A 13,804-nucleotide genomic window follows, 5' to 3' on the forward strand; every position below is an offset into this window, starting at 1 on the left:
AGTTGGAGTAAAGGGCCTGTCCCACGAGTATGCGACTGCATTCGTCAAGCACGACCAAATCAGAAGCGGGGGCCGCGCGGAGGTCGAGTGAGTGACATGAAGTTCGAGTGAAGTCCGCGAGGTTCGCGCATAACGTACGGTGTGGAGGTGGCTGCAGGCCGTTGCCGCGCGGAATTTTTGAACACTGTCAGATTTTCGGAGCACCGCGCGATGTCGGGACCAGCTCCGCACAACTCCATACGGCTCCGGCGATCGAAGTGGGATCGGCCCCGCGAGGCCGTACGGCTCAAGCGACCACGTTAAGTCGCGCTTGCCGCATGGAGTCACTTAGGTTGCGCTTGCCGCATGGAGTCGCATGTTCGTGGGACAGGCCCTTTACTCAGCTGGTCAGACAGCATCTCTGGAGAGAAGGAATGGGTGACATTTTGGGTCGTGACCCGTCTTCATGTGGACCCGTTGAGTTACTCCAGGTTTTTAAGGGTAGGCAAAATGTGGCTGGTCGAGACCCTGCATCAGAACATATGATGTGAATAGACTGTAACAAACCATCATGGCAACAGGAGCTCTGAGTGGTAGCCACGGTTGTAGCCCATTGATGTGCAGAGACTTGAATGGGCAACAGGTGAGGGGAAGTCTGGAATTTGTTCAGGTGTCGATGAATGAGGATTTGAGCTCCTCCCATCTACAGCTGGAAAAGCATCAACAGTGGCAGGAAGAATTTTTGAAGTGCAGTTACTGTTGTTATGGCGACAAATAGAATAGCCAAATTGCACTCACTACGTAATTAATCACTAGGATTTTGTGCTGCAAGAGAGAACACTCTGCTTCTTTACAAATGGTGCCATTTAAAGCCATCTTGAATGGCAGATTGAACCTCTTGGGAAAAATACAACGGCAAAAATAGGAGCAATTTGGTCCACGATCTACAACTAAGTGGAGAGATGAGTTCAGTTCAGTTTATTGTGACGTGTACCGAGGTACAGTGAAAAACTTTAGTTACGGTGCTAACCAGATAGGAGAAAACATGTGTGAAAGATCCAGGAAATGAAGCACACAATGAAAAGCTTCTCCATTCACCTTTAAACGTTAAATTATAGGGACGGCACGATGGCGCACTTATAGCGCCAAAAACGGTTGTCAGGGGTTATGGGGAGAAGGCAGGAGAATGGTGTTAGGAGGGGGAGATAGATCAGCCATGATTGAATGGCCTAATTCTGCCCCTATCACTTATGAGACCCCGTTTTCTATCCCGACTTTGGGTGCTTGTCTGTGCAGAGTTTGTATGTTCTCCCTGTGACCTGTGTGGGTTTTCCCTGGAGCTCCGGTTTCCTCCCACACTCCAGCTGCACAGGTTTGTAGGTTAATTGGTTTGGAATATTTGTAAATTGTCTGTGGTGTGTGTAGGACAGTGTTAGTGTGCGTGGATCGCTGGTCGGGGGGGGGGACTAGTTCCGCGCTGTATCTCTAAACTAACCTTAGCATTTCCAAATGTAATAAGGTGTGAACCCATTCATCAAGAAATCCCCTCCTTGTGAGTAGTAAACGATCAACAAAAATCACTTTTCTCATCAAATGAATTGGACAACAGCTGTCCATTCTTGCTCTATTTTATAACCATATAACAATTACAGCATGGAAAACAGGCCATCTCAGCCCTTCAAGTCCGTGCCGAACACTTATTTTCTCCTAGTCCCATCTACCTGCACTCAGACCATAACCCTCCATTCCTTTCCTGTCAGATACCTATCCAATTTATTTTTAAATTATAAAATCAAACCTGCCTCCACCAGTTCCACTGGAAGCTCATTCCACACAGCTACCACTCTCTGAGTAAAGAAGTTCCCCCTCCTGTAACCCCTAAACTTCTGTCCACTAATTAAACTTTGTGTTCACTAATCTCACACATTTGCCAGTCCTGATGAAGTTCTGTCATTCTTCATGGTAGATAGACACAAAGTGCTGGAGCAACTCAGCAAGACAGATAGCAACTCTGTAGAAAATGAATAGGTGACGTTTCGGGTCCAGAGATGTTGCCTGATCCGCTGACTCCCAAGAGGTTCAATCTGCCATTCAAGATGGCTTTAAGACTCCAGCTTTTTGTGTCTATCTTCGGTTTCAATCAATATCTGCAGTTCCTTCCCCCACTCTTCATGGATGAAGCCTGCGCTGGTGAACATTTCCGGTTTTCTCTGTTTTTATTGCAGCGGATATTAATTTAAAGCAGCTTTATCAACGTTGCAGCTTCCATCAGTGTTCTCAGCATGGGGGGGGTAGAAACACAAAATGCTTCATTATTTTCTTTATTAAGCTGCTGGAACTTGTGAACGGTGGATGAGATCAGGTTTGGCAGCGGATGCACACATAGTCAAATTCACCTCCAAAATCCAAAGGCAGGTGAAACATAGGCTTTGGAATAAAGCAGCAGAGCAACACCATAGAAACATAGAAAATAGGTGCAGGAGGAGGCCATTCAGCCCTTCGAGCCAGCACCGCCATTCAATATGATCATGGCTGATTGTCCCCGTGCCTGCCTTCTCCCCATATCCCTTGACTCCACTAGCCCCACCATGCAGGATACGAACACAATAAACACATCGTAGGCATTAGTTGCTGCCTTTGGGAATCAGAAAGATAAACAGAACGCACATTTAAGACTCATGCAGGGAAATGATGACACATAGAAAATAGATTTTAATTTATTTGGCTTGGCTTACAAAGTATTACATTAATTATGAAGTTCTTCTGCATTATTTTTCAATGTCACAGTGTAATTACAAATATTCCATTTTAGGTGGACACTATGGTTTTCCCCTATGATCGCGTAACAGTGTTTTTCAGTGAGTTTTCACTGGCAAAATACAGAATAGGTTAAACAAACTTCTCATTTAAAAATAGAATCCATATTGCTTCATCCACAAGAATGGAAACGCTCTGCCGTAAACAAAATCAGTTGAAATAAAGTCAAAGTCTGCCCAGTTCAACTTCATACCATTCAGAACAAAGTGTTTAGCACGGGGCTTGTAGCCCCTGTTCTTAAAACAAACCACACCAGAATGGCTCAACACCAATCTGGTTCATTCAGTCTGGATTCAGTTCTGAACAGCATTCGCTGTGTGGAAGGTTCAAGTCTTTTCCAGCTTTGGATTAATGACAGTATTTTTTTGTTTTGAAGTAGGCTGGGTGTTAAAGCCAAAAACAAGTCAAGATTGCACTATTTAGGACAGGAGCCAAATGAAACTGCTGAAACTACCGAGTGACAGCCAAAAGTTCTTCTTGTATAGGCTGACTAAAATGGACAGCCAGGTGAGCAAGTAAAAAGGAAAAAGAAAATGACAGAGACGTTTGAAAGAAAGTTAAGATTGTGTGATGGACGCTGGAACAGTTGGTTCCTACCGATGGAAGAACAGAAATGAGCTGAACATTTTTCACCATATATTTTGAGTTGCAGGATTTACATTGCAGAATATAAACAGGGCAAGTAGTTTCAAACCAGGCATTTACAAACTGGAAATCAGTGACATCAGCTGTAATGGAACCTCAAATTTAATATTACAAGAAAACACCAAAGTGGACTATCATTTTATTTATTCAAAAGGATAAAAATGACTTATTTATTCACCATTAACCAGTCCACTAGATCTTTCCCTTCCTTTATTTTCCAGACTTCAGAGAAGGATTTCAACTTCTCCCTGCAAGAAACAATCAGAACAAAGTGACAGATTGTACATGCGGTATTAAAATCTGGCTGTAATTTCTACAGAGTGCAAGTGTTAAGAAGATTTTCATGCCTAATTAAGCGACTTTCTTGGAAGCCATAGTTTAAAACCCACAATGACGTGGGAGCAAAATCCTGATTGCCTTTGTAATTATAAGTAATAACATCCATGAACATAAACAACTTGAACTCATAAATGTTAATCAACAGCCCAGTTAGAATAAGGGGCAGAATTAAGGGACAGAAGTTTAGGGGTAACATGAGGGGAAACTTCTTTACTCAGAGAGTGGTAGCGGTGTGGAATGAGCTTCCAGTGGAAGTGGTGGAGGCAGGTTCGTTGGTATCATTTAAAAATAAATTGGATAGGCATATGGATGAGAAGGGAATGGAGGGTTATGGTATGAGTGCAGGCAGGTGGGACTAAGGGAAAAAAAGTTGTTCGGCACGGACTTGTAGGGCCGAGATGGCCTGTTTCCGTGCTGTAATTGTTATATGGTTATATGGTTAATTTAAACGTAGCATCTGACGGCCCACATGGTATCTTTATGCAAGGGCAGGTCCTTACTTTGGCCATTTCAGTAATCAGATTTTACAACCACCAGTGTACAAGGACCTTATGCACACAGTAACCAGAAATCTTGCACCTATGTTCTGCGTTTCTAAATAAACTAAATGTGCACAAATCAAGACCATTGTTCTGAAGAAGGGTCTTGACTCGAAACATCACCTGTTCCTTTTCTCCAGAGATGCTGCCTGTCCCGCTGTGTTACTCCAGCTTTTTGTGTCTATCTTCAGTTTAAAACAGCATCTGCAGTTCCTTCCTACCCATTGCCATTAAATGCACAAATAGTGGACTGTTGATCATACTTCAAAATTTATTGGAGAATTTGAAGTATTATTGGAAATGGAAATGTTAGTATTTTTGCATGTCATTGTGCATCATAGCACTCATTCATTCATCATCCATAGACAATATTATCATTGAAGACTGAGATGAGGAGGAACATTTCAACTTTGGGAACATTTGAGGGGCCACATGTAGTATTAGCATGAAAATAGAGCGAAGGTTCGGAACAACCATGACGCACATTTGGACAATCAAAACAGAGTGATCGGTTGTGCATGTGGTATTGACATCTGACTATAATTTCTACGTGGTTCGTGCAAGTGGTAGGAAGAGTTTTGTGTCTAATTATGAGACTTTCTTTGAAGCCACTGTTTAAAACCCACAATTATGTGGGATCACCAACTGTGTTCTCTCACCAACTAGAGAACGGTCCTGACCTCCCATCTACCTCATTTGAGTCCTCCAAACTCTTTTTAATCAGGCTTAAATGCACTATATAACTAAACATTATACACTTTGTCCTGTATCTGTACACTGTGGACGGCTTGATTGTAATCATTACAAAAGGTTGTGACATCTTTCGCTGATGGGGTAGCATGAGACAAAAAGCTTTTCACGGTACACATGACAATAATAAAGCGAATTAAACTAAAAGAATGGCTCAGCACACGTAAGAGGCTGAAAACCCAACGTGTTCCAACTCATCGATCTAAGCTATGTCAATATCTTAATAAAAATTATAAAACATTATTTGATCCATATGCTGAAAAAATCAAATCACCTGTTAAAAAATGCATTCAACAAGAACTTTTGACATTTAAAAGTGACACAGAGAAAGGCTGTAGATGCTGCTATTGAGAAAGAACAAGTTAGAAGCATCTTCTATAACCATCATTTGCAAAGTTCAAGTTCATTCTTTTTTGGAAGAGAAGGAAAGCACTCCGGGAAATACATGAAAAGCTTCGAAAGGTCTCTTGGGTCGAAACAAAGTGATTATCGGCAAAGTGGTTTCCACAGTGAAAATCAACATCCTGGTGCCTGAAGATAATTAGTTACTTACAAAACCTCCCTGGAAATCTTGTGTATTTGACTATTAGTCAGCTCATAAAACATGGTTCTAAATGGAAATGAGTAAATGTGGAAAGAGCAAACTTTTTGGAAAAGTGCAGTGTACAGCAATTAGGGCATTTGAGTGCAAAGCGATAGGAAACATTAGAGAGGCCCATGACACACTGGACTGATAACACACAAGGGTCACATACATCTGTGTTATCATGCTCATACTTCCACTGCAGCGTAGGTTCACGAGATTGATCCCTGGGATGGCGGGACTGTCATATGAGGAAAGATTGAAAAGACTAGGCTTGTATTCACTGGAGTTTAGAAGGATGAGGGGGATCTTATAAAAACATATACAATTATAAAAGGACTGGACAAGCTGGATGCAGGAAAAATGGTCCCAATATTGGGCGACTCCAGAACCAGGGGCCACAGTCTTAGAATAAAGGGGAGGTCATTTAAGACTGAGTGAGAAAAAAACTTTTTCACCCAGAGAGTTGAAAATTTATGGATTTTCCCTGCCACAGAGGGCAGTGGAGGCCAAATCACTGGATGGATTTAAGAGAGAGTTAGATAGAGCTCTAGGGGCTAATGGAGTCAAGGGATATGGGGAGAAGACAGGCACGGGTTATTGATAGGGGACGATCAGCCATGGTCACAACGAATGGTGGTGCTGGCTCGAAGGGCCGAATGGCCTCCTCCTGCACCTATTTTCTATGTTTCTATGTTTCTATGGCTCGTCGGTTGGCGGGGCTGGTTCCCGCCTGAAGGCTCATTAGTGGCAAGGGAGCTGGAGACATTGGATGTGAGGGGGGTGAACCGGGGTAATGCCTCCAGTGCCTTTAAGGTTCACAAGGATGACCGGGCAAGGAGAGGAGAGGGATGTTGGCTCGCAGGAACTGCTCCAGTACATCGAGCGCGCAGACCGATCGGAGTTTGGCCTTTGAATAATGGCGCCAAAAATGGCAGAGCCACCAATGTGTAATATATGCAAAATGCATTTGCACATGTGACCAATAAAGCACTATTGACTATTGAACTGTCTAACTTCCAGAAGAACCAAATGCATTTTGGCACTTTCTGCATACTCTCTAAACATCAATGGCTAATGTCTCCACAGAATGGATAATGAATTCAAACTTCTACAAGCCTACATTTTCATGCAGAACATTCTAGGCAGTTGGACTGTAGACATATGCCCCTGTCCCACTTAGGAAACCTGAACGGAAACCTCTGGAGACTTTGTGCCCACCCAAGGTTTCCGTGCGGTTCCCAGAGGTTTTTGTCAGTCTCCCTACCTGCTTCCACTACCTGCAACCTCCGGTAACCACCTGCAACCTTTGGCAACCGCACGGAAACCTTGGGTGGGGCGCAAAGTTTCCAGAGGTTTCCGTTCAGGTTTCCTAAGTGGGACAGGGGTATTAAAATCGACAGCGCGGATACAGGTACTTCAGCCCACCGAGTCCGTGGTGATCCGCGTTCACCCCTACATTAACGTTTTCCTACACACTAGGGACAATTTACAATTTTTACCTCGGCTAATTAACTTACAACCTGTACGTCTTTGGAGTGTAGGAGGAAACTGGAGCTCCAGAAGGAAACCCACCCAGCCACAGGGAGAATGTACAAACTCCGTACAGGCAGCACCCGTGGTCAGGATCGAACCCGGGTCTCTGGCGCTGTAAGGCAGCAACTCTACCGCTGTACCACCGTGCTGCCCATCAGTTGCCGCACCCAAGCATCCCATTTATCTCCTCCAGATAGGCTCCTTGAACCCCTGAGTTACTCCAGCATTTTAAGTTCAATGCACGATTTCAGCATCTGCAGTTCCGTGTGTCTCAAACCATTTGCTTCTAGTTTAGTTTTTAGTTTAGAGATACAGCGCGGAAACAGGCCCTTCAGCCCACCCAGTCCGCACCGACCAGCGATCCCCGCACACTAACACTATCCTACACACACATGCTGGGGACAATTTACAATTACACTGAGCCAATTATCCAACAAGCCTGTACGTCTTTGGAGCGTGGGAGAAAACTCAAGATCTCGGAGAAATCCCACGCAGGTCACGGGGAGAACGTACAAACTCCGTACAGACAGCACCCGCAGTTAGGAACAAACCCACGTCCCTAGTGCTGTAAGGCAGCAACTCTACCACCGTGACGCACTTGTGGCAGCACTTGTCCCAACACCCTTCAAGTTGGGATGAGGAACCTGGGACTCATCATTTTATTCATTTAAGCAATATGGGCATCCCTTGACAAGGTAGTGATGTGCTGCCTTCACGAAGTGTTGCACTCCTAATGAACGACTCCTACAATCCTGGAATGAAAACGGCAGATGCCAGAAATCTGAAATAAAAACACAAAGTGCAGACCGGGCAGCATTCGTGGAAAGAGAGAGAGTTTATAAAAAACTGTTTCTCTTTCCACAGATGCTGGCTGACCCGCTGCGTGTTTTCTGCATCTGTTTTTATTTTGCGCTTCTACAGTGCTACTGCCTCGGGAGTTGCATGACTTGGAGCCAACGACAAGGAAGGAAAGATGACATGTTTAAGTCAGGATATTGTCTGCCTTGGTGCAGCCGAAGTCTGTGGAATTCCAAGTGGCTGCTGCACCTGTCCTGAAATCTCCCATTGTGCCACGCAGAAGGGCTTCTATCAGCCGTGAACTACAGTGAATGGAAGTCACAATTGTTTTTATTAATGAGGGTTGCGTCTGCCGGTGGTGCACAAATAGTGAGGTTGGAGGCCAAACCTTGCATCTGAATGATGAAGATTGCAGCCTGTTGGGTTAACAAGCATTACGATGTGGAATATATGACATGATAAATTTACAGCCTGCAGTCTGGGCACAGAACCAGCTTCACGGACTGACTGTCAATGGAAGCGAAAGCTGGACTTTTCCCCATTTCTGGTACAGTGCAAACTCCTCTTTTTGCTGTCAAACATTGAAACTAAAAGGAGTTTTTTTTTTTGGCAAGAGACGGTAAAAAAGTTTAATATTTAAAGAAGAATGCTTGAGGAATAACTTGCTTTGTTACTATTTGACGTTTTTAGTTTAGTTTAGTTTGGAGATACAACATTTAAACAGGCCCTGCGGCCCATTGAGTCCACACCAACCATCAATCTCTCCCATTTAAAGTAATTTGATGCTATCACACTTTCTTGTCCATCCCTTGCACTCTAGGAGCAATCTCACAGAGGACAATCTACCTACAATCCGCATGTCTTTGGGAGTCCACCGGAGCACCCAGAGGAAACCAACACAGTCACAGGGAGAACATGCAGACTCCACACGGACAGCACCCGAGGTCAGGATCGAACCCGGGTCTGTGGTGCTGTGAGACAGCAGCACTACCAGCTGCGCCACGGTTCCACCCCGTAGGACTTACGACAAGTATGACAGGTTCTCCCTAAAAATAATCAAACAATCATAGTTTATTCCACATTAACATCTTATCTAATGAAAGTATATTCATACATACTTGGGGAATCTATCGGAATCTGATTATTTATAACTCCATGGTAGAGAAGAGAGGTTTTACCCTATTATGCTAACATACCAGGATCAAAGAGCTTTGGGCACAGCACTTAATGGAGAGATGTTGAAAAACGGTCATTCCATTAAGCTTTCATTTGGAAATTGATTATGCAACAAAACTGTGCCAGAATAAAACTCGTTGTGTTGTGGCTCGGTCCCATTCCACTTTACAACTTCAATATATGGAATTTTTAATGTTAATTTTTAATCTCCAAGTTCTAAGTCAGAAATAGAGCCAGCAATACTCTTGGTATTGCACAAATTTATGTACCCATCTTTTAACGCTATCATTAACATTGAATTTCCCTAATCATGACCTATGTAGATGAACACTTTCATAGAATACATACTTCACTACTGTAGGAAGCATTTTCTCCCAAAGGACAATTTTCAGAATTGATCACCTCAGAGCATCTTGCAGGATGTAGGGGTGGCACAGCGGTAGAATTGCTGATTTACAGCACCAGAGACCCGGGTTCGGTCCTGACTACGGGCGCTGTCTGTAAAGAGTTTGTTCGTTCTCCCCGTGACCGCGCAGGTTTTCTCCGGGTGCTCCAGTTTCCTCCCACATTCCAAAAACGTGCAGGTTTGCAGGTTAATTGGCTTCGGTAAATGTTTCCTAGTGTGTGTAGGATCGTGTTAGTGTGCAGGATCACTGGTCGGCGCTGACTCGGTCGTCCTGTTTCCGCACTGTATCTTTAAACTAAACTCAAAAATACGCAATAATTTACTTACAAAATAATGGTAGCCCTTCCATACCTCTAGACTCCCTCTCCCCCTGACTCTCAGTCTGAAGAAGTCTCAACACTAAACGTCACCTATTCCTTCTCTGCAGAGATGCTGCCTGTCCCGCTGAGTTACTCCAGCATTTTGTCTATCTTACATGCACGCAGAGATTAATTTAACTTGGCATCATGTTCGGCACGGACATTGTGGACTGAAGGGCCTGTCCCTCTGCTGTCTTGTTCTATAGTCTATTGTCAAGGCCATCATTTATCACCAAATTGGATTTGTGGTAGGGGTTAAACCACATTAAAATGACATGAATTTTGATTTGATAATTATATGCCATTGCATCACCATTAATATTAACAGAACAAAATAAACTTAAGTAAAAACAAGCTTCAAATTTATTTTATTGTAATATTGTGTTTTGTCCCAGAATGCTGAATCAGTTTATCAAGCATTTAATACCTTAATATCTACTACAGATTACATCGCATCTGTCAGCTATAGCAACCCAATGTACCATAACAGATCTACTCTTTAAATACAAGGCCTTCCCATGAATTAACACATTTATTTTGACTATTCTAGATGTGTTATTTCCTTAGTCACAGGAAATGGTGGTGTTCACGTATAATGAAACTGAGCCGGGCCTGATGACATTCTTGTATTCTTTAACATCAATTCCAAATCCAGAGGGGGAGGGGGGGGGAGAGATATTGGCTTTTTAAAGCACAAGTGTTTTAATGGCAAAGAAATAAAGTACTGGATTAACTCAGCGGGCCAGGGAGCATCCCTTGAGAACATGGATAGGTGACGTTTCAGGTAGGGGGCCCTTCTTCAGACTGATGCAGATTAATCAGTCTGAAGCAGGGTCCCGACACGAAACGTCACATATCCAAACTCTCCAGAGATGTTGCCTGACTCGCTGAGTTACTCCAGCACTTTGTCTTTTTTTTGTAAACCAGCATCTGCAGCTCCTTGTTTCTACGTTTTAATGGCAAATTCTACCCGTTCACATTTCATTACAGTTTGCACTGGTGAGCTCATCATTTCAGCCTCACACGAAATCCATCCAAGTCCAGAATACTATTATCATCCGAGTTATAACAGACTGAAATATATCCTAGACCGAACATGCTATTTGAAAGCAAGAATGTTCCTATTAGTTTGGCTTAGACATACAGTGTGGAAACAGGCCCTTTGTCCCACCGAGACCGTGCCGACCAACAATCACCCTCAACTAGGTCATCCCAAACACTATAGGGACAATTTACAGAAGCCAATTAACATACAAACCTGCACATCTTTGTAATGTAGGAGGAAACCACGAGCACCCAGAGAAACCCTACGTGGTCATAGGGAAAATGTACAAACTCCATACAGGCAGCACTCGTAATCAATGTCAAACCTGGATCTCTGGCGCTGTAAGGCAGCAACTCCACAACTGTGCAGCCCCTATCAGCATTGTGAAAGTAGCCTTGCTACTTGGAATAATTATACATAATAGTCAGATGGACACAGATGATGATCATTTGGCCCATTGAGTTTACGTTTGTTCTCACAACCCATCAATCCCAATCTCCCCACTTACTTCCCTGAATCCCCATTCTCTCACAGATTCGCACTTCCAACCTTCTGATTCTCCTGGAGACACAGAGGATGAAATCTGCACGCAACCGCAGTGCTGGAGTAACTCAGCGGGTCAGGCAGCATCTATGGAGGGAATGGATAGGATTTTGGTCGGGCTACGTTTTTGGTCGGGACCTGACTTCAGTCTGAAAGCGGGCCCAGACCCGAAACGTCATGTGTCCATTGGCTCCACTGCTGCTGCCTGACCCACTGGGGTTAATCTTGCACTTTGTATTTTCCCCTGATTCTCCAACCATCTTTCTGCACAATGTCAAATGATGGCAGACGATTCACGACCAGCACTTGGTTGGAATGCAAGAGAAAACCAGAATAGCTGGCGGAAAACCGTGTGGTTGCAGGAGCAATGTGCAACTCCACACGGGCAGCATGTGGAGTCAGCAGTGAATCCGGCTACGAAAAAGCTGCTGAACCTGCAGTGTCGCCACCAATATGGGTATCACTAAACACCTTCACTCAGTCTGCCTGGACCTACAATATCATAGAAACATAGAAAATAGGTACAGGAGTAGGCCATTCGGCCCTTCGAGCCTGCACCACCATTCAATATGATCATGGCTGATCATCCAACTCAGTATCCTGTACCTGCTTTCTCTCCATACCCCCTGATCCCTTTAGCCACAAGGGCCACATCTAACTCCCTCTTAAATATAGCCAATGAACTGGCCTCAACTACCTTCTGTGGCAGAGAATTCCTGAGATTCACCACTCTGTGTAAAAAATGTTTTTCTCAACTCAGTCCTAAAAGATTTCCCCATTATCCTTAAACTGTAACCCCTTGTTCTGGACTTCCCCAAAATCGGGAACAAAATACCTGCATCTAGCCTGTCCAACCCCTTAAGAATTTTTGTAAGTTTCTATAAGATCCCCCCTCAATCTTCTAAATTCTAGCGAGTACAAGCCGAGTCTATCCAGTCTTTCTTCATATGAAAGTCCTGACATCCCAGGAATCAGTCTGGTGAACCTTCTCAATACTCCCTCTATGGCAAGAATGTCCTTCCTCAGATTAGGAGACCAAAACTGTACACAATACTCCAGGCGGGGTCTCACCAAGACCCTGTACAACTGCAGTAGAACCACTCTGCTCCTATACTCAAATCCTTTAGCTATGAATGCTAACATACCATTGGCTTTCTTCACTGCCTGCTGCACCTGCATGCCTTCTTTCAATGACTGGTATACCATGACACCCAGGTCTCGTTGCATCTCCCCTTTTCCTAATCGGCCACAATTCAGATAATAGTCTACTTATCAATAGACAATAGGTGCAGGAGTAGGCCATTCGGACCTTCGAGCCAGCATCTCCCGGTTGCCAAACACTTTAATTCCCCTTCCCATTCCCACACTGACCTTTCTGTCCTAGGCCTCCTCCGTTGTCAGTGTCAGAGTGAGGCTAAACACAAATTGGAGGAACAGCATCTCATATTTCACTTTGGCAGCTGACAACCCAGTGGGTGTGAATATTGATTTCTCTAACTTCAAGAAACCCTTGAATCCTCTCTCTCTCCATCTCTCCCCCACACACGTCACAGAAGCTTAAAAGTCATCTTGTTGCGTCTCATTGTCGGTAACTCATTTTCACCCAGCCCACAGCTAACAATGGCCTGTTTTCTTTATCATCGTTACTTTTTTGCAAATCTTTTATTCATTTGTTCTATATCAACATGGAAATCTCTCGTTTCCCTCTCCCTTGTCTCTCAGTTTGAAGAATGGTCTTGAACCAAAATGTCACCTATTTTTTATCTCCAGAGATGCTGTCTGACCCGCATTTAAGAGACTTTTGGATAGGCACGTCAATATGCAAGGAATGGAGGGTTATTGATTATGTGCAGGCAGATAAACTGTAGGCAAATCGTAGCCTAGAATATCCATGCCCAACAACATGTTCAGCACGGACATTGTGGGCCAAATGGCCTGTTCCTGTGCTGTACTGGCAGCATCTCTGGAGAGAAGGAATGGATAACATTTTTTGGTCGAGACCCTTCTTCAGACTAGAAATGTCACCCATTCCTTCTCTCCAGAGATGCTGCCTGTCCTGCTGAGTTACTCCAGCATTGTGTGTCTATCTTCGGTTTAAACCAGCATCTGCAGTTTGTTCCTACTCTCTACTGTTCTATGTTCTAATATAATCTGAAATTGGCTCGATTTAAAAACAAATAAAAGCAAAGGATAGTAATTCCCCCACTGCCCTTGACGTCATATCTGCGTTAGTAAACTCTGTAGGACATCGTGTCAGTGCAGGAAATAAGGTTAGAAAAGTACACTGCA

General features: G+C 43.9%; 1 protein-coding gene across 1 annotated transcript in view; it reads right to left on the reverse strand.

The window, feature by feature from the left end:
• Positions 1 to 2,680: 2,680 nt before the first annotated feature.
• msh3 (mutS homolog 3 (E. coli)) overlaps positions 2,681 to 13,804 on the reverse strand; it is a 236,998-nt gene continuing 225,874 nt past the window's right edge. Inside the window, exon 24 of the mRNA XM_055630464.1 lies at positions 2,681 to 3,689. Coding sequence (XP_055486439.1) covers positions 3,608 to 3,689 — 82 coding nt within the window. The 3' untranslated portion in view covers positions 2,681 to 3,607. The remainder of the gene's footprint in view (positions 3,690 to 13,804) is intronic.

The sequence above is a fragment of the Leucoraja erinacea genome, chromosome 3, assembly GCF_028641065.1.
Source record: "Leucoraja erinacea ecotype New England chromosome 3, Leri_hhj_1, whole genome shotgun sequence".
NCBI lineage: Eukaryota > Metazoa > Chordata > Chondrichthyes > Rajiformes > Rajidae > Leucoraja > Leucoraja erinaceus.